At 43.8% G+C, this 18550-nt stretch overlaps 2 protein-coding genes and 1 non-coding gene across 7 annotated transcripts in view; all 3 read left to right on the plus strand.

The window, feature by feature from the left end:
- LOC6725043 overlaps positions 1-18550 on the plus strand; it is a 51622-nt gene that overhangs the window by 15825 nt on the left and 17247 nt on the right. The window contains exon 1 of one of the 2 annotated variants that reach the window (XM_002105654.4): positions 14638-15443. The exons of the other annotated variant lie outside the window; for it this stretch is intronic. Within the exon in view, the coding sequence (XP_002105690.2) occupies positions 15240-15443 (204 nt within the window). The 5' untranslated portion in view covers positions 14638-15239. Of the gene's footprint in view, positions 1-14637; positions 15444-18550 lie in introns of those variants that run through there. 2 annotated transcript variants of the gene reach the window in all.
- On the plus strand, positions 6413-6484 carry Trnap-cgg. Its single transcript has one exon. It is a non-coding gene; the product is annotated as a tRNA-Pro (tRNA).
- LOC6725041 (xenotropic and polytropic retrovirus receptor 1) lies at positions 6934-10350 on the plus strand. Of its 4 annotated transcripts, none has more exons than XM_016173368.3 (5): positions 6935-7168; positions 7243-7909; positions 8141-8851; positions 8934-9234; positions 9446-10345. In XM_016173368.3, exons 1-5 carry the CDS (start codon positions 7100-7102, stop codon positions 9903-9905), a joined length of 2208 nt encoding a protein of 735 aa, XP_016038010.1. In that variant the 5' UTR covers positions 6935-7099; the 3' UTR covers positions 9906-10345. The 4 variants fall into 4 exon arrangements, with proteins under 4 accessions (XP_016038013.1, XP_016038010.1, XP_016038012.1 ...); XM_016173370.3 differs by having other exon boundaries at positions 6943-7168; positions 9465-9798; XM_016173369.3 differs by lacking the exon at positions 6935-7168 and having other exon boundaries at positions 7773-7913; positions 9446-10350.

The following is an 18550-nucleotide window of genomic DNA, read 5'->3' on the forward strand; positions in this document are numbered from 1 at the left end:
AAATTCGGTTTACAATTGAGCGATGCCACTAATTCATCGATGGCCTCTAGTCAATATGTGACAACCTTCAACATCATCACCGAAATTGTGTTAATTGGCCGCAAAGTTTGGTTGAAGAGTGTGTTGTGAGTCAGGTCAACGATGTGGGCGCCACCAGTGCACCCACTATTTGGTCTTCAGTCTTCCACGGTGTGGGTTCACTGTCTCCGTTTCATTTCTGAGTCAAGGCAAACTTTTCACATGGCCAATTGTCGGGTTGGTTGGGCAAAAGTAGAGTGGTTCTCTTCGGGGAACTGAGGGCGCCACCCAGTTGCATAAATTTAGTGAGCAGCTCTTAATAAACATAAATCTGTATATTAATGATTGTCCCGGCAGTGGCTCCTCCTCGAAAATGGGGCTATGCCGAGGGAATTATTCAAAACCCGAGTTCGTACAGCAATTAGTCCGATTGCAACAAGAAATGGGATGTCAGACAAGACGGGGACCAGCTCTTGTTATTCCCTATACATGTATCTAGATGGGAGATGAACAAGTTGAAACTTTCCCACTTATCGGTAACACGTTTGAAGATCCCTCAAGATAGCTTAATTCGCTCTCGTATATGTAAATAGATCAGGAACGCTATACAGCATTCTAAGCGTATCGTTATTTATATTTAGTGAAATTCAATGAATACCATTACTACAGCTTCGTGCGATTTCATAGTCCGTTCTGGCAAGGAATAATCTCCTCCCATATTAGGCATAAATGGTGATGTTTTGGTACTTGATCGTCTTCACACCCATTTGCATCCGATAATGGCCTGCCATTGTGTAACTGTCTTCGGGCGTTGCTGTTCAATTATCGATTGGATAAATCCAGATCGTCATGACTCACTTGCAACCAGATACAGTAGTTTACCCCTTCCAATCGCCCAGTTCGAATGGGTTCGAATCGTCAGCACTTGGAGTTGAAATGGGAGTTGGTATATAAGTGTTAAGAGTTGGGAGTTGGAGCTTGGGGTTTGGGGATCGAGAGTTGGGATCTTGAGATCTCGAGGCGGGCGAGGCATAGGTGCGGCCACTAACATTAAACTAATTGCACGGACGGCATGTGCTCTTATTTCTCTTTTTTATTTCTTACACGGCTGCTGCTTTTGCAACATGCGAAGCACAGGGCGTGGCATCAGCATCGGGCGACACGATATGTGTCGAGAGGCTTGCAATCCAAATGTAATTCGAACTGGATTTGGACACTCAGAGGTGCCCTCTAGGAAAGTCCCATATCTTCCAGCTATGAGTACACTTTACAATTTAATTTTTTTTTGTAAGAGAAAAGCGAACCATTCCTTTAATATTCTCAATAAGTATTGGGCTGATTTCTGAAAGGCGAACGCGAAGTGTTACAAAGACCGATTAAAACCAATACACCCCGATAAACAGTCGCACGCAGACAATGCCAGGTAATGGAAAATCGAATGAAATCACTGCGAGACAATGGCAATCAAATGTGGCAAAATCGCGTGGGCCAAGCCCAAAAAACATTTGTTGACAGTTGCCAGCTTTGATTTCGGTGCCATCTAAAGATCCCATTGTCTAGGCGAGATCTTCAAGACGAAGCGACTTGATTGTTTTTGGCATTCTTCAAGATTGTTGGTCAAAGTCAACAGTTTTTGTTGCTTTCTTTTGGACGCTAGCTTCCGCTGCAACTGGCAACTATAAACTTGCAAGAAGCAACCTGCAACTTGTAACCTGCAACGGACAATCGCTGAGAACACACCGATGATTCCACTTGATATGCTTTTAATGTGTTTCTTTTGCCGGAGTCGGGGGCACTCAACTGCGACAAAAACGATATACACTTGTATATACATATCTCAGGCAGCGAAACCTTCAGACGAACTTCTTGGCTCTTTTGTGGTGCCGAGTGTAATAAAGTAGCTGCAAACAACTTCCAGTCGCACCATTTTCCTGGGCTTCAATTTCAGCGTAGACGGTCAACAATCGGTCCATGATACACATCGGACGGGGCACCGAGGGGGTAGTGTATTATGGGGGAAGTATTATGCTCATGGGCTCGCACATCATTTCACAGCTACGACTCCAGTTCCGAGACTTGAGACTCCCCTTAGATTAGTTCACACGATAAGCCAAACAAACGGGTCGGGTCGGCGGATCGGCGGATCGAGGGGGTTCCACTTGGTTGGCAACTAATATGAATTTGATATTTATGGCCAAAAGCAAATGATGATTTCCCCGCTGCCTCGTCAGCCATTGGCTATCGTTACGAATGTGAGAAAACTTTCAGGGCAGGTGCGTATGCCCACAAATGTGGCCAAAAAAGCTTTGTAAGCTGAGAACTCAAAATTCGTAAATTGTCATAGATGGTGAACAATTTGTACCTTATTCTGTAAGCATTTAACGAGTAAATCAATTACTTGTTCTAGTCGCGCGTTCATCGAACTGTATCATCGACCCATTGCTGAAATTTTGAACTCCGCTGTATGTAGATATGTGGGATTTAGGTACACCTGTCGCTAAAGCAGATGCCAAAAAAAAAAGGCGAACAGGAAAAAGTTGATCCAAGACGGTTCCGCTCGAAGACGCTGCCTGTGAAAAAGACCGCTTTCGGCCGTCCGAAAAGAGGAACGTCTTCGTCTTAACTCCTGTGTGGCTTTAAACTGATGTAAAGTCGAAAGGGGTCTTTTCCCCCTTTAAAATGCTCTACAAACACGGACCAGACTCATAACTGACTTCGTTTAAAAAAGAAGAAGCAAGCTTGACAACCAGAATGGGGGTTACAAATGCAAGGCAGGTTACACGAATTAAACTGTTTTGATAGGGGTCTTAATGCTTTAAAACACAATTCCAATTTTGTTATATTTAAAATGAGAATATGCGTTCTAAAGTCAAGAGACGGACTAGTGTACATTTTGTGGCTTTACGATCTGACCGCAAAATACGATTTAGTTCCTTAATAGGTATTTTGTATTTGGCTCTCGGGCAATACGACTTGCATTGTGCATTATCAACTTAAACGTTTGTTTCCGCTAAAAATTCTAGAAGTATTCACTGAAATATATAATTAAAATAGTGACTTGCAATAATGTTTATACATATGCATTGTCCAATTGTATTAATTATCTTCTCCGAAAAGTACTTCAATCCATCCTTCCTAATTGTTGTTCACAACTCATCAAAGCGTCCCCCAAAACCACAAAAAATGACAAACTTTATTTAAATTTGGTAATCGTTGCCAACAAATGTAAAGTCATGAGCACGATATGTTATTTTCGGCCAGCATCATGGTTGGCATTGTTATTTCAGGGCCAGAAAGCGAATGTTGAGGTGGTAAAGCACCCGCATTTCGTATTCCAAACGAACAGCAAGACCTCTTCGGTCTTGTTGTCGGTAATTGTGGCAGCAACACGGGGCAACATCATGTTGTTGTCCATTCGAAAGTTGCCCATGAGTTGTCCATGTTCAATGAACCTTTTAAACTGTTACCATTCCTCGTTTCGAGTTCGTGTCCGAAGTCTTTTGTTTCGCTATTGATTTTCTGTGGAACTGTGCGTTGCTCGTGGAGACATAAAAACGGTAGCCCAAATGGAAAGTGTTTTCCGGGCTTACATCTCTCCCAACCCATGTCTCAATTAGTGCTCTAATGAAGTAGTTGCCAAGAACAGGAAAATTAATGCTGATTCCAATCCCATTATGGATTACATTGTGGTGCTCTCATGCATATTTATCGCTGCCACTTCCTATGATCAAATTCAAGATTGAAAATCAAGAAAGCAAAAAAGTGATTAAAGGTGAGAAATTTTCATTTTCATTTCATTTTATAATGCAATGTTCTGTTCAGTTTGTTTTAGTGTAGCATACCCGTTTATTTCCTTTACCTATTGCATTTTGGTATCTCATTAGCTAATCGGCTGATGGTCCAGACCGAAATCAGATGAATCTCATTAGTTTGTTTTCCATTTTATGCTGAGTTGTCACAGCAGGGGCAATTTGGCTATAATTGAGACACAATCAATCACAAGGTAACCAAAATCGAACCCAATTCAAACTCGATCGCTGCACTTCCGCTGGGCCATTGTTGCATTTTCAATTAGCCCGCTCGCCGCTTTGTATTTACAAGGCATTTACATTCCCATTTACATTTCCGTGGTCAGACGTTGAATCTTGGCCAACACCGAAAAAACCGGACTCTATAAAACAAAGGTGAAAGCGTCGACATTGGCGGCTAGATTAGAAATTCTTTTTCGTGTCTCCCTTTTTTCGGTGATAATGGTGTAAGTGAAATAGCTATTTTCTGTTTGTAATTGTTATTGCTGGCTTCAGAGTAATGCCCATTTCCTGACATGTTTTGTTATATTTCACTTCGAATTCAATTTTAAATTTGGTGTTTTGCTTTCTTTTCGGTCCTTTGCCGTATTAGCCTGTAATAATATTCACAACGATTCCACCTAAAGCGATTTCAAAACGCAACTTTGGACTGAACTAAGAATATTACCACTTCAGTAACATTAATTTAACCCACAGTAGCCTCCAGGTGAACCGAAAAATAATTCGCCAGCCTGCGGGACTTCTGATCCAGATTCCACTTGATTTCATTGGAGTCTAGTCGCGAAAACGCGCTTTGAGCCATGCTTGGGGGCAAGTCAGTTTTAGGAGGCCCCTCTGCATCCCGCATCTTATTGTGTGCGAGTGTTCGTTTTCTATGCTTGGGAAATGGAAAAGCAAGAAAAGTGCATATCGAATGTGTGGTCCGTGGGTTTTGTTCAGGCCATTAGCCACCCACAGAATGAAGCTAAGCTGGGATCAGAGGGCATTGGAGCAGAAGCAGACCACCCGGGAAAACAAAAGACCAGAGACTTGGTTTTTTTTTGGTTTTGGGTGGGGAATATCGGATGATTGATGTTGGAGATGTTTGGCAGATAGGAAAGATGGATGATCGGATGTGGATGTGGGCTTGGTCTTCGGATAGCAGATCAGCGTGCCAACGATCCACGATCAGCGATCATTGGCATGCAATTCAATTAGCCAATTACGCATTGCCAATTGCCAACTGGCGATGCACTGACATTTGTAATTACACCTGAGTGATGCCATAATTTGAACAATTGGAGCGCGGAAGTTGCACAAGTTGCGGAGTTCTGGCCAAGATTGCCCGCTCATGGTCTGTCAGCGCTCGCCAATTGTGGGCTCAATCAAAACGGAAGTTGGCATTGGGTGGAGACCGCTGCAAGCACTTGGAAAAACCACCATAATATAACCGCACCACCTATGGATACGTATATCTGTCCCCAACACCGATCGGATGTTGTTGCTGGTCGATCAGCTTCCGTTTTGGCGCCATTCGAGGAGCAGAGGAAGCGATCTTGGATCTTCGATCTTCCCCCCTAATTGATTGATTGCGCAAATTGCAACACTGGCCAGGAATCGAGCAGCCATGGACGCCAGACCGTCATCCAGTGCGTGAAGATGGACATCCACTTGTTGCCGTCTATTATTATTTTAAATTATCAGTATTATAAGTCATTTAATGGCTGACGTACATAAGATAAATCATAATTTTAATTCGTTATTAATTGTTTTGTACATTATGCTGTTCTGGACTTGAGAGAATCCATTTTCATTCGCATAACAGCTATTGTTAGCTTTTCCATTTATAAAAGTAGTACAAGTATATTGGTAATATTGACTTAATTGTTTTGAATTAATTAAGAATAATATAATGTCAAGGCATAATGTGTAAATAATTGGGAATTCCCTAAGTTTGATTCAAAGTTTTTGATCTATTCTCAGGCCTTCAAAGATTTTGCCCCACCTAAGCGCAAGAAGCGCTTTATGGGGTACGAAAAAATTACAAACCTTAAAAATGGGCTTTAGGCCAAACCCTTGAACAATTTGTCTAGCTGCAAGCCTCGCCCAGGTGGCTAATTAATAACGAATTTGAATTGGCCGCAGAAGGGGCGCTACCCTGTGACCCCAATCAAAAACCTGAGCATATTAGGCTTCTAAAAAAGCTTCGGGTTAAATGGTACGAACACGAATAGAAGTACACATTGATTTGTGGTCGTGGCTGCCAGTTTTGTAAATTTATTGACAATTAATCGATTTACGGCTATTAAATTATGATCTCTTGACGTAAGAGCATGCGTAAGACTACAGTAAGGACTCCTTGAGAATCTGCGTCCATTCTTTTGTTTTCCATCTTTATTTGCGGTCGGCAGTCTAGCGGCACTCTTGTCGTAGGTGTCGCTGATCGTCGCCCTCGAGCGGTCTCCAGAAGCCCCACAAGATCTGAAGAGTCAAGCGCGAAGAGAGTGTGGCGCAGAATTCTTCGCACTTGTTGTGTTTGCAATTACATATTGAGAACATGGTCTTCGTATTGCCTATTTCGCCGGCCACTTTTGTAAGGGTTGCTTGGCTCGTTGGTCTAGGGGTATGATTTTCGCTTCGGGTGCGAGAGGTCCCGGGTTCAATTCCCGGACGAGCCCAGGATGATTGATCAATCCACTTTTTTTTATCCCCCCGATATATATTTTTGCCTTCCTTTGCCAAGCGCGTGATAAGCGCATTTCGCGGGCAATCGTTGAGTTGCAATTTCGGGTTCGCTCGACGGGAACTCAGTTGTTCAAGAGTGTGTCCACTGGGTAACTGACTCACCTGGTTGCGGATTTTGTGACGAACAGGAAGACGATCCACGAGGAACAGCGTGCGAACGCATAATGAGATCGAGGAAGTGACTCACGATCGAGGAAGTAGGGGAAACAGAGTTTGCACAAAGGTCTGTTGGCTGCATTGTACACACAGACGATTCTAGAGTAATTAATTCCCGGTTGAAACAAAAAGTGCCTCTTTATCTCGAAAAACATACGGGACAAGTTCAAATATTACTGCTCATTACTAAGCTCATCATTTGCTTTATATTTATTTGGTATGTTTTACTCCGTTTTTGTTTCGCTTTTAATCGCAGTTAGTGAAAGTGATATTTTAGTTAGGCCAAAGTATTGTCAGGAGAAAGATGTCAGAATTTATAGAGCCTGACGAATCCGGCTAGTTTAAGCCATACAGCAGCCACGCCTTGTGGGCTAGCCTGCCCCTAGCCGAGTATGAAGTTTGGCAAGACCTTCGAGTCCCACCTGACGATCGAGTGGCGCCAGCAGTATATGCGATATGGGGTAAGCTGAATAATTGTGTAATTGATATATATTCCTGTATGTGGACCTACCCAACCTAATCACGCCGCCAATAGGATCTCAAGGAGCTGATCAAACAAGGCGTGGAGAACGCCCCCTCTCCGCTTACTTCCTCGGACTACGAAATTCAGGCCTATTATAAGGCTTTTGAGGAGACCTTTCTCACCGAATGCCAATCGGAGCTGACTGGGGTAAACAATTTCTTTCTTGAAAAACTCCTGGAGGCCCGACGCAAGCATGGCCATCTGAAGCTTCAGCTTTTGGCCTATTCCCGGGAACCCGGACACACCGGCAGTGATTCCTCGCTTTCCCAGCGACCCGAGAGGAGCCAAAAAAAGGTTATGACCACTCGCCAGTTGAGATATGCCTATGCCGAGTTCTATCTGAGTCTGGTTCTCATCCAAAACTATCAGTCGCTGAACGAGACGGGTTTCCGTAAGATCTGCAAGAAGTACGACAAGAATATGCGATCCGTAGCTGCTGGCAGGTGGTTTGTAGAGAACGTGCTGGATGCCCCCTTTACGGATGTACGTCTATTGCAGCGCATGACCATCGAGGTTGAGGATCTATATACGACCCATCTGGCGAATGGGGATCGCTCGTTGGCTATGGAAAAGCTAAGAGTTCCGCCTTTGGGCGAGCCCACTCCTCCATCGATGGTCTTTCGTGCGGGAATCGCTCTCGGCATGCTAATCATGCTGCTCGTGGCCACCGCCATCAGTTGTAGGTTGTTGTGCGAATGCATTGCTTTCCTCATCCATAAATGCCCAGTAGTCCACATGATCTATGCCACAACTCGAAGTATTGCTCAGGGCGCTTCATTTAGCCACTAATCTCTTGAAGAATAGTTAGTCGGTATCCGTTGAGATGCCCATATACTGGTCATTTTTGGCTTGTAGGACATGCACCGGAATATAATTTGATTCGCCCTGTTCCCAATTCCCAATTCCTTAGACTGGAAACGAGCTCCATTGGAGGAACACACTCCGGGTCTGATGCGCCTCTTTCGCGGCCCATTCACCTGGGTGATCTTCAACTTTTACATGGCCGCCAATGTGGCCGGATGGCAGCAGGCCGGAGTCAACCACATTCTTATCTTCGAGATAGACCCCAGAAGTCATCTGCAGCCGGCCACGTTTCTAGAAATTGCCTGCACCTTTGGCATTCTTTGGGCCCTGTCCATGTTGGGGTTCCTGTACAACGACTTGATAGGCGTCTCGGATCCCTATGTATTCCCACTGGGACTCATCCTGATCATGGTTGGCCTGCTGGTGGTGCCTTTGCCTATAATGAACTGGCCGGCCAGGTGGTGGACCATTAAGCTGGTGGGTCGCGTCATCACCGCTCCACTGCACTACGTGGGATTTGCCGACTTCTGGATGGGCGATCAAATGAATTCGCTGGTGTCCTGCATTGTGGATCACTATTATACAGTAAGGTTCTATGCGATAAGTTGGCTGCGATATGATCGGGTGAACAACTGCTTTGAACCGGATGTGATGGTCCCAATTACCATGTGCCTGCCCGGCTGGTTTCGATTTGCTCAGTGCCTGCGAAGATTCAGGGACAGTGGTTCCAAGTCGATGAGCTACCTGATCAATGCGGGAAAGTACTCAACCACATTTTTGGTCGTCCTGTTCTCCACGCTGCGCAGCAATTCGGAGGGTAATCGCTGTTCGCCAATGAATCGAAATCCTGTCTAAAATCCTAACCACAAATCCTGAAACCCTGAAACCTTCGCCCGCAGGTGGGTATGCCAATACGTTCAGCAACCCCTACACCTGGCTATTCCTCTCGAGCTGCGTGGTGGCCACCGTCTACTGCTATTTGTGGGATGTTATTCGCGACTTTGGGCTCTTCAGGATTATGCGCGGCGAGCGTATATTCCTTCGAAAGCAATTGGTTTATCCGCAGGCCTTCTACTACTTTGTGATCGTAGAGAATCTGGTGCTGCGGCTCTTTTGGGCCGTCGAGTTCACCATCCTTTACCACAATCTGATGACTCCCTATAATATGAGGACCATTTCCAGTATCCTTGAGATCACTAGGTGAGAGGAGTTGGGGACGGGGGGACACACGAGTGTTTTACCTTAAAACAGCACTTTAATAATTCGGAAAAGCGCCTTTCAAGTTGGAATAAATCCTGAGTTCTGTTATCATAGCTTCAAAGCATTCCCGTATGAATTGTGAAGATTCTAAGAAAGTTGAATGCGTTTTTTCCAACTAGTTCAATAAGCGTCCACATATTGTTAAGTGTAGTATGCCCCTTTGCCCGCAGACGCTTCATATGGAACTACGTCCGTCTCGAGAACGAACACTTGTTCAACTGCGGAAACTTCCGCGCCACAAGGGATATCCATTTGGCTGCCCTGAATCCTCGCCAGGAGCGAATGCTGGAGAGCATGATGGACGAGTCGGATGGCGTGTCGAATCGCCGCAAATCGAAGGAGCGAATTCGCCTGGGGAAGGAGTACTTCTAAAGGCAGCTGCTGATCTTTATTTCCCCGCCAATCCGCTCTTTAATGGCCCGTCGTCGTCTTTAATTAATTCATTTGTGCAAAATACAAGTCAGATGGAAAGGCTGAGAGACAGGGCGACTGGAGAAAGGGAGCACGAGGAGCACGAGGAGCACGCGCCAAACCGGTTGACCAGCTGCACCCAAAAGTTGCAATTCCCCCGGACTCCCTTCTCCATATGTACATACATATTATATTTATAGAGATATATCGCCTGGTCAGGTAACAATCGTCATTGCTTGAAAGGAGGAGCAGAGGAGTCAAGAGCAAGGAGGGGATCCTCGTGTCGAGCTCCCGATCTCGGATCAGCATCGGCTTCGAGCAAGCTGTTCGACAATCTCTTAATTGACTCGCATCGAGCTTTGATTGACCCCATAATTAGCCAAGAGAAAGAGAGTATAAGGAACCCTGGGATGATCACCGGTCACCCATTCCAATCTGGAGAAAGGCATTCTAATAATAGGAATGTTTCGGTCGCATCAGCTCATTTATATAGAACATCATTTTATCAAACTATATTTTGTAGGCTTAAAAATTTTAATTGTTTAATTATTTCTATACCATTTGTGCACCTTCCTTTCTGAATCCTTTAATCGGATAACATCATTGCTTTCAAAGTAAATAGAGAACTTAATGCATTTGGGTTTGAATAGTTTATTGCGTTATTATCTTATTTGTGCTCCGAGTTTAATGATTTATTTCTAATCTAACATTGACTTTTGGAAACAAAATCCTGACCAATAGGCTTATCTAAAAGTTAAGGATTTTTGTTTGCGAAGACCTTTTGTTTGGGCATTAAAACCTGAGGCACCCCAATATCGGATAAGCGGGAACAAAGGATGGATCTTTAGAAATTTCCTCGATCCTCTTTCGCTGTTTTTTGTGTAATTTGATATGGAATCGAATTCCTTCATCTGAGGATCGTTGATGCGAGAAGAAGGCAATCAGGCGGTCAAGCTATCGATAAATGGACGCACTTAGAAAAAAGTTAAAACCGAAATGAGTTTTACCAGCATGGGTTTTCAGTTAGGAAGCCTTTGGAATAATTGGTACTGTTCTTTTTACCAAAATTGATTTGTAAATAACTGGTTTTTACACCACAATTCAATGTAGTCAATGCAGCTTTTTTCCGACTGCATCTTATTCTTTCACTCCAAGCCAGTCTGCAGTGGTTGATTTGAGCACGAGTCAAACATAAATTTGCCATTGACTTGTTGACGCTGCTGCTGTTGCTGCAGTTGCTGCTGTTGCTGCAGATGCTGGGTAATGGCAACTGCAATTTATGCCGCTTGTCGCGACTGGCGACGGTCACAATGTCTCCAGAGAAAAGCGGAGAAAGGGAGACGGTGGCTATTATTAATTGATGCCGCTGCTGACGATGTTGCTGCCGTGTCAATTAGGCTGCCTGCACAGCAGCCACATTGCAACACTGCGGTACATGCCGCAAATGCTGTTGATCTTGGTACAGTTGGCCGTGTTGCACACGCGCCAAACGCGGACCAAACCAAACAAACAAACAGGCAGACAAACAAACAAACGGGGCAACCAAACCGAATAAACAAATAAAAGGCAAGCGAGTACTCATGCAATCCCAACCGAGCCTGGCCAAAAGGCGACATCAACTGGCCGAAAAAAAACACAGACGGATTTGAGCCCGGTTTTCTGTCGGGAATAGGTCTGAATTAATAGGTCTGAATCAAATCAACAAATTTATAGTGACTGATTAAAGGGGGCTTAAAAGCCTTATTGGTACTCGTTGTAACTATAAAATATATAACTGTTCATAATTCGCAGCCATGCGCGTCCTATGATTTACGACCACTTCTTCTATTCCTGCAATGTGAGTGCCCTCAGTGGCCAATGTCCAATGTCCAACTTTGGGCCAACAGCAATACTCGTACTTCACACATGTACTGCACACTTAGATGGCCAACTGCAGTTGCATTTGGCTGTTGTTTACTATTTGCTGCCATCGTGTAGCTCCAAAATGGCGCGCAAAACAACAAGCTTGCGTACAAAGTCCAAAAAACTTCTCTTAACTTGGCTTTAACCCTTTCTTGTGGCAGCGTTTCAAGCCAGCTGAGCTTGAGCTTGATGGCCAGCTCGTGCTAAATTTAGCTAAGGAGCATAGGACATGTTGGCTTGTTTGCTGTTTGCTGATTCTGTTTCGGCGTGGCAAAGACGAGACTCTCCCGCGGGGGAAGAACCAGTTTGCCCAGCTTCGGCTCCTTTTCCTGGTTTCAGGTTTTGTGAGCGCGCGCGCGATGATCCCTCCTCCGCTGGCCCCTTGGATGCCCCCCATTGGAAATACCCCTTGGAAGCCCCCTCCTCAAAGACCCCTTTTATGGAGCAGCACGCGTCCATAAGCTCGATGTGCTCCCCGATTTCGCCGATATCCCCGCTTGTTATCGCCAGTTTCTTGGCCTCAGCGGGGATTTCTTCTGACGGAGCTCATAAATTTATGTGGCAGCCTTTTGATTGCCTTTACGCTGCCGTTTTCTTCTCTCCCTCTCTTCTCCTTTTCGCTTGTTAATTTGTGCACATAAATTGGCTGGCAGCCAAGTTCTAAAACCGATGTGTACGTAGTACGTATCTCCCCTACTCTTCCGATCACTTGTTGAGTATTATCTTCGAAATTTTGGGCAGCCATCTGCCCTTTTTTTAAGCTCCAGTTTCAGCTGCAAGGACTTTTAGTCCTGCAAATGCAGGTGGTTTTGAAATGGAAAGAAGTACAAAGAACGTGTCCGATATGTTTGATCACATATAAGGAAGCAATTACGATTGTAATATAATTTAAGTTCATATACAAATACAAGGACTTAACTCAATGCACTCCATGCTGGTAGTTCTAAGACAATTATCGTACGTTTCGATTGTTTTCCCCCAACCCAAAACTTAAGCTTGCAACCAACCAATTCTTGGCCAACAATTTAGATCTGTGCAACAACTCCACCTGCTTTATTAGCATTAACCAGGCGAAACCAACTCGATTGGGCAACCGGCTAATGTAGATCAACTAACTATTGCCGAGCTGCGGTGACTGGAGGCGACCTTCCTCCCATTTCCAGCAGGCCACGCCCCCACTGCGCCCAGTTTTGGCCTGTCCATAATGAGCTGATGGATGTTAGCCGTTAGCGGTTGGCAGCACGGAAAATTGCAAATTATTGCGACGGAGAGAAGTAGCAAATGTTGGATTTCCTTGGTTCTATGGGGCAGGGGGAATCGAAGGCGACGACAAGTGATTTTGCCGAATCGGCAGCTGCGGCAAATGAATTTCAATTTAATTAGCCAACCCACAAAACAGCAGGTGTTTGTGTGTTTTACTCTGTGAGTCCGAGGAATGCCAATGTAATTGCCACAATTTGTTGCCGACTATTGCTGCACGATCAGCATCTACACACAAAAATTATGATAATCGTCAACGTTTGAGCCGAAATCGCAATTGGCAGCTGGGCTGGCCAACTAAATGGTGATGAAATCTCCAAGTGCTCAGTCAAATCTATACTTTTCAATTAATGTTGCTCTAAAAAAGTAAGTTTCTAATAAAAGCATAAATTAAAACTAAAATGTGACACATATTTTTTGATATGAAATATAGGTGATTTATGTTAAATTCATGAAGATATATATTCATCGCTTATCTCTTGGCAAGATGAGAGGGTTTCGGCGTTGGGTGGAGAATAAGTCCCTAAGCGGCTTTTGGCCAGCTCGCGTCTTTTGTTTAATGATAAGCTTGGCTTGGCTTCGATTTTCGAGGCTTTTGGCGCGCAATATACTCCTCCTGACTGCCCCGAGTGGCTCATAAACAAGGCTTCGCTGCAGAATTGTCGAAAAGCCCTGGAGAAACTGGTCCCACAAACAAAAGCTAATGGGCCATGAACCGAGACTGGGAAAAGGAGAAGTCAAAAAAGCGAAGAAGACGATAAAGAAGCTACCTCTGCCTCCAGGTCTGCAGCATCACGAGCATATACCTTGCATACATATGTATGTATGTACATTCTACATAGGAACCCGCTAACAGCAGCACCAACAACAACAATAGCAGAAATCGCCAGAATCTGCCCCCGCAACTGCCACGCCCCCCCCCCCATCTTGCGCAGCCCACTTTGGCAACCTCAATAACAATGTTTTTTGTTGTTATACGCGTTTCTCTCGGTTTTCTACCTTTTCGGCTGCTGTTGCACGTTGATTTTGGAATAGTGACTGCGACAAAACTCGTTAAGTCCGAAAACGTGTTTTTCTTCGTTCGCTCTGTGCCTTTTTCTCATTTACGTATTTTGCTGTCTATCTGTCTTTATGTTTTTGTCGTTTTTTATGCCTTTTTTCGTTTTCTTTGCTGATCTTAACAGCCGCCATTTTGTCTTTGTGTCTGAGTTTTCGAGCAAGCTGTGCTTGGGAGATATCTGGTTTTGCTATAAACTCTTCCAAGACAAGCCCCAAGTTGACTTGGCCTGAAAGTTCATTCGCCGGGGGAATTATTGCAGAGAGAGAGAGAGAGAGAGAGAAGTACCAAGTTGGCTTGAGAGAACGGGCACACTTCCCCTGCCACTTGGGAAATATTCTCATCATAAATTCGAATTCGGTTTGGGAAAATAATTAAACTAGACTTCGAAGCTTAAATTTAAACTTGAGCAGAACCACTCGAACTGATCCAGTTTTCTTGTTTAAATTTATAAGCGAAGACCATTGTTTGAAATTATTCAACCCCATTTAAAAGGACCTGATCTTACAATGTTATCCCTGTATTAATAACTTCTAGAAATTTTGTACCAAAGACTCGTGCCTCATTGAACTGCTGTCCCGTGAAATAATTTTCATTTTAGTTCAGCACCCAGAAGTATGCAATCAATTTTTGCTGCTTCCTATCGACAGCTTGAAAATTTCCCCAAGGCGCGAGAGCGGTGAAATTTCCCTCTTGAGCCGCCGACTTCGAACGCGGGAAATTATGTTCGCTTGGAGTGTAGTGTTTAGTATTGTTTGCGCTCTCGGCTTCGAAAGACGTTCGCTCAGTAGCCGTCGCAGCTTCAAACAAACCATTTTTTTTTTGGTCTAACAACAAACAAAACATTTTTTTTCAAAAGAAACAAAGCAATCTTTTTGTGAAACAAATGGGAAAAGAATACATTTCTTTTGTACATTGTGCTGTACTGTTTTATGAGAATTAATCGAAGACAAAACATTTTAAGAGCCAAGCTGCTCTTCAAAACCGTCTGTTTATATGTGTGTGTGTGTGTTTTTGTGAGCGTGACATTAAAGCCGAAAGAGTCACAACAACAACAAACGATAGCCAAGCTGTGGAAAAGCTAAAAACCTTACAAAAAACTAGCTAAGTGAACGCAAACAGGTGCGAAAAGTACAAAAAACGTACGAGAAGAAAACGAAGAGGTTGCCCAAGAACTCCAAAGGGTTGCGGCAACTTCCCTTGCTGGCTTCTTATTCATGTGTTTCCCATTTTGCGGAAGTTGTCGAAGAGCCCAAAAAAACACATATACAATGTGCTAAGAAGTTCTCGAGCAAAACAACGAAGAACCTTCGATATGGATACGGCGGCCATTAAAACTTCGCTGCCACATGCCCCACTGGCGGGGCAGCAACAACAATTGCTGCTGCAGCAACAACCGCAGCAGGCGCAGACAACAACAGCTATACTGCCATCAGTAGCACCAACAACAATAACAAATGCCCAAACATCGGCAATCAATGCCAAAAACAACATTGGCGCATTCTTTCAGACCTGCAAGGTAAGAGGAAAATTGTTAAATCAAGAAAAGAGGTCATTTGGGGTCAGCCGAAAAAAACCATAACGCAGCCATAAAAAAACACCATTTTCCGACCACGAAAATTGTCAACCTGCCCATTTAGAGCCACCGAACATATCTTTCTCTACCTAAATACATTCCCCTATCCCTTTCTGAGGAAAGTAAGAAATTAAAACGCGACTGCAGTTGACAAAGCCACAAAAGTGTAACAATTTTCATTGTAGGCGCACTTTTAATTGTCTCCATAGCTTCCCGTCCCAAAAAATTAAATAGTGGCGGGCAACAGGGCATGCAATACATCATTCTATTTGGGGTTGAAGATATAGATACACTCGTAGATATAGAATAAGAGGAAGTTCTGTAGAGTATGAGACACACAAGAGTTCGGGGATTCGGAAATTATTTACCATGGAACAGTATTGTTGGCGTCAAAGAAGGCTCGTTGTTTAATTTGATTAAAAGTCGCTGAAAGTTAAAAACCAAAGAAGAACTGAGTTTGAAACTATTACACACCACCAAATGGATTGCAAAATGAATTAAGCCCTGAAGATCTGTAATGATCTAGGCATCACATCACATCTGGCTGGTGGGATGATTATGCGTTCGATTAGATTGTATGTCGAGCGGCAAAGTGCAAAAGTGTCGCATAAGACGATCATGTAACGGTATGGACCTTTCCCAACCGCACCCAAAAACTTGCGAGTCCGTGAAAGAAAAACAAACACAGCGAAAAGTGAGGCGTTTATGAGCGACCAGTTTCATTTAAGCCACTTGCATAATCAAAAAAGCGAGTACGGTGACTATAACTATAGCAGTAACTGTAACTAGTGTGTATGATATGCTACGGTGCACCAGGAAAAACAAACAAATGTTAGTGGACAATTTGAAACAAGTACCAAATACTATTTTCAAAGATCATTCCAAACTTGTAATATTACTTACCAACAACCAGAAACGTAGCAATCACAAGTGATATGAATATACTGCACAAATATCGTGCGACTCCATGTTTTCGCTGAGTGTGGCAGGCGAGGGTGGATCGATGGCTTACGCTATATCCCGGCTCACTCAGCGGGACAGCACTTGAGCCTGCCGCAGATCAGATCTATGCCCCAGATGAAGTCCCTTCGCCGACCTTTGTTTCCCGGTTTCCCAGTTTTCTGAGCTGTGTGCTATGTGTGAGCGTTACACCATAATGCTGGGAGATCGGAGCAAGGGATCAGCATGGAGACATAGAGACTACCTGCTCTCCTCGACTACCTGTCACGGTTGCAGCTAGTTGTTTATCCTGGGAAATATCTAAATGCTTGTGCAACTGTTGCCCGATTACGATTCGGATTCGGATTCCGAATCCCCTCCTACCTACGCCGCGTATCGTATCCCTTTTTCCTTTCCCTTGCCCTTTCCCGAGTTGTCACAAGTCTCGTTAAACATTTCGCTTTAATTTAATTGAATTTCCTCCACCGCCGCGCTCTTGTTGTTTTTTCTGTTTAACTTAATTGTGTCGGCCAGCGCACTGCACGCATTAACCCCAACGTGCCGCAATTGTTTTACGCTCGAGCAAGAGACTCACACGGGCAGTGGAGTGGGGTGCATATTGGGGGGCGGGGTCGGTGCTGCAGGAGTGGGTGGTTGCCTCATTTAAGGCGCGGAAGTGGCGTACAGCCGAAGAAAAACACAGCCCCGCCAGACACCTTATTGGTATGCTCGTGAAAATATTTCACATTTATTTATAAAGAAATTCCACATAAATAAAACTAGTATGCTAATCAATTCGAATGAGGCTGCGATTGATCCACGGATGAGGAGGGAATGCTATGCCATACAATACACTGAAAAAGATGGCATAGCTAAAAGTTTAATTGCTTTCTTCGATTTGTATTATACACATTTTGTTCCTAGACTTCCAACAGTCTGGTGTTCCGCAGTATATTCTCATTGGGTCCATTGTAATTTACTGTCAATAGCGCAGTCTTACCAGTTTTTTTTACCGTGTAATACGAAGCGGTTTGGGGCCTTAACAACAACAGCAAATATGCGCAGCTGCGGCGATCGAACAAATCTCAATGTTGCTAACCAGCAACAAACATCCGAAGCCACAGCAACAGGTTGAGCATAAATTATGATCAAAGTTAAAAAATAAAATTTTTTCAATTTACCTACCTCTTATTCTTCCGTGGCCGACTTGTAGCCGTTCAGTTGTTGCTGTGCTGTAAGATTGAAGGGAAATTTTTCGGGCATTTTTTGGTTGGTTTCGTTTGGTAACTTTCACAAGCACATTTATCCATTCGTTTGTTGGTCAAAGAAAATACAAATAAAAATAAAAGCTGTGGCTGAAAAAAACTTGATGGGAGGTGCAACGGAAAAGCGGGTATGGCAGTTTTCTCTGGCAGTTCGTCGCCTAAGTCATTTGTTTTTCCGTCTGTGGTTTCGCACTCACTGCAAGTGTGCAGTAAGTTCTTCTTCATCAACCCGAATCTTTTGGCTGTTGGCCCACAAAAGCCGCTTATGTAACCAACAAAATCAGACTGTCAAGTCATGGCAAAGACTAAGTGATTCGCTGATAAATGACTAAAATGCGGGAGATTCGAAAAATGGAGATAAAAGGATTGGGAAAAGGTTGGTTATAACCGAAATAGGTTTATAAAAAAGAAATAAAAATACATGACACTATAAATTGCTGCAATTTGATATTGGTTACTTTAGTTTTTTTTTACTTAGTTTTCCAGTTGATACAAAACAGTAACAATAGAACCATTGTCTCAGTCTTGACTTACTAGAGTTAGTTAGGTTTCTTATCAGAAGAATCGGTCACGATTTTCTCCCTCTGTCACTTGTAAATAATCTATCAGTTGGCCATATATCACCATCAGAATGACCTGTGGATGGACACCCACAAAGTCCGCTGGTTTCCCTCCGCTTCTTTCCACTTCCGCTGAAAAAGCACGTGGGCGCTCCAACGAGCCACTTAACCACTGGAACCACCCACATATTGTGGCCAATATAAACTATATTGAATTCGATTTTAGATTTACCGCCTAATTGGTTCGTTTTACATCGTGGTCAAGATGGTGTGTGTGGGTTGTAGG

The sequence above is a fragment of the Drosophila simulans genome, chromosome X (genome assembly GCF_016746395.2).
Source record: "Drosophila simulans strain w501 chromosome X, Prin_Dsim_3.1, whole genome shotgun sequence".
Classification (NCBI taxonomy): domain Eukaryota; kingdom Metazoa; phylum Arthropoda; class Insecta; order Diptera; family Drosophilidae; genus Drosophila; species Drosophila simulans.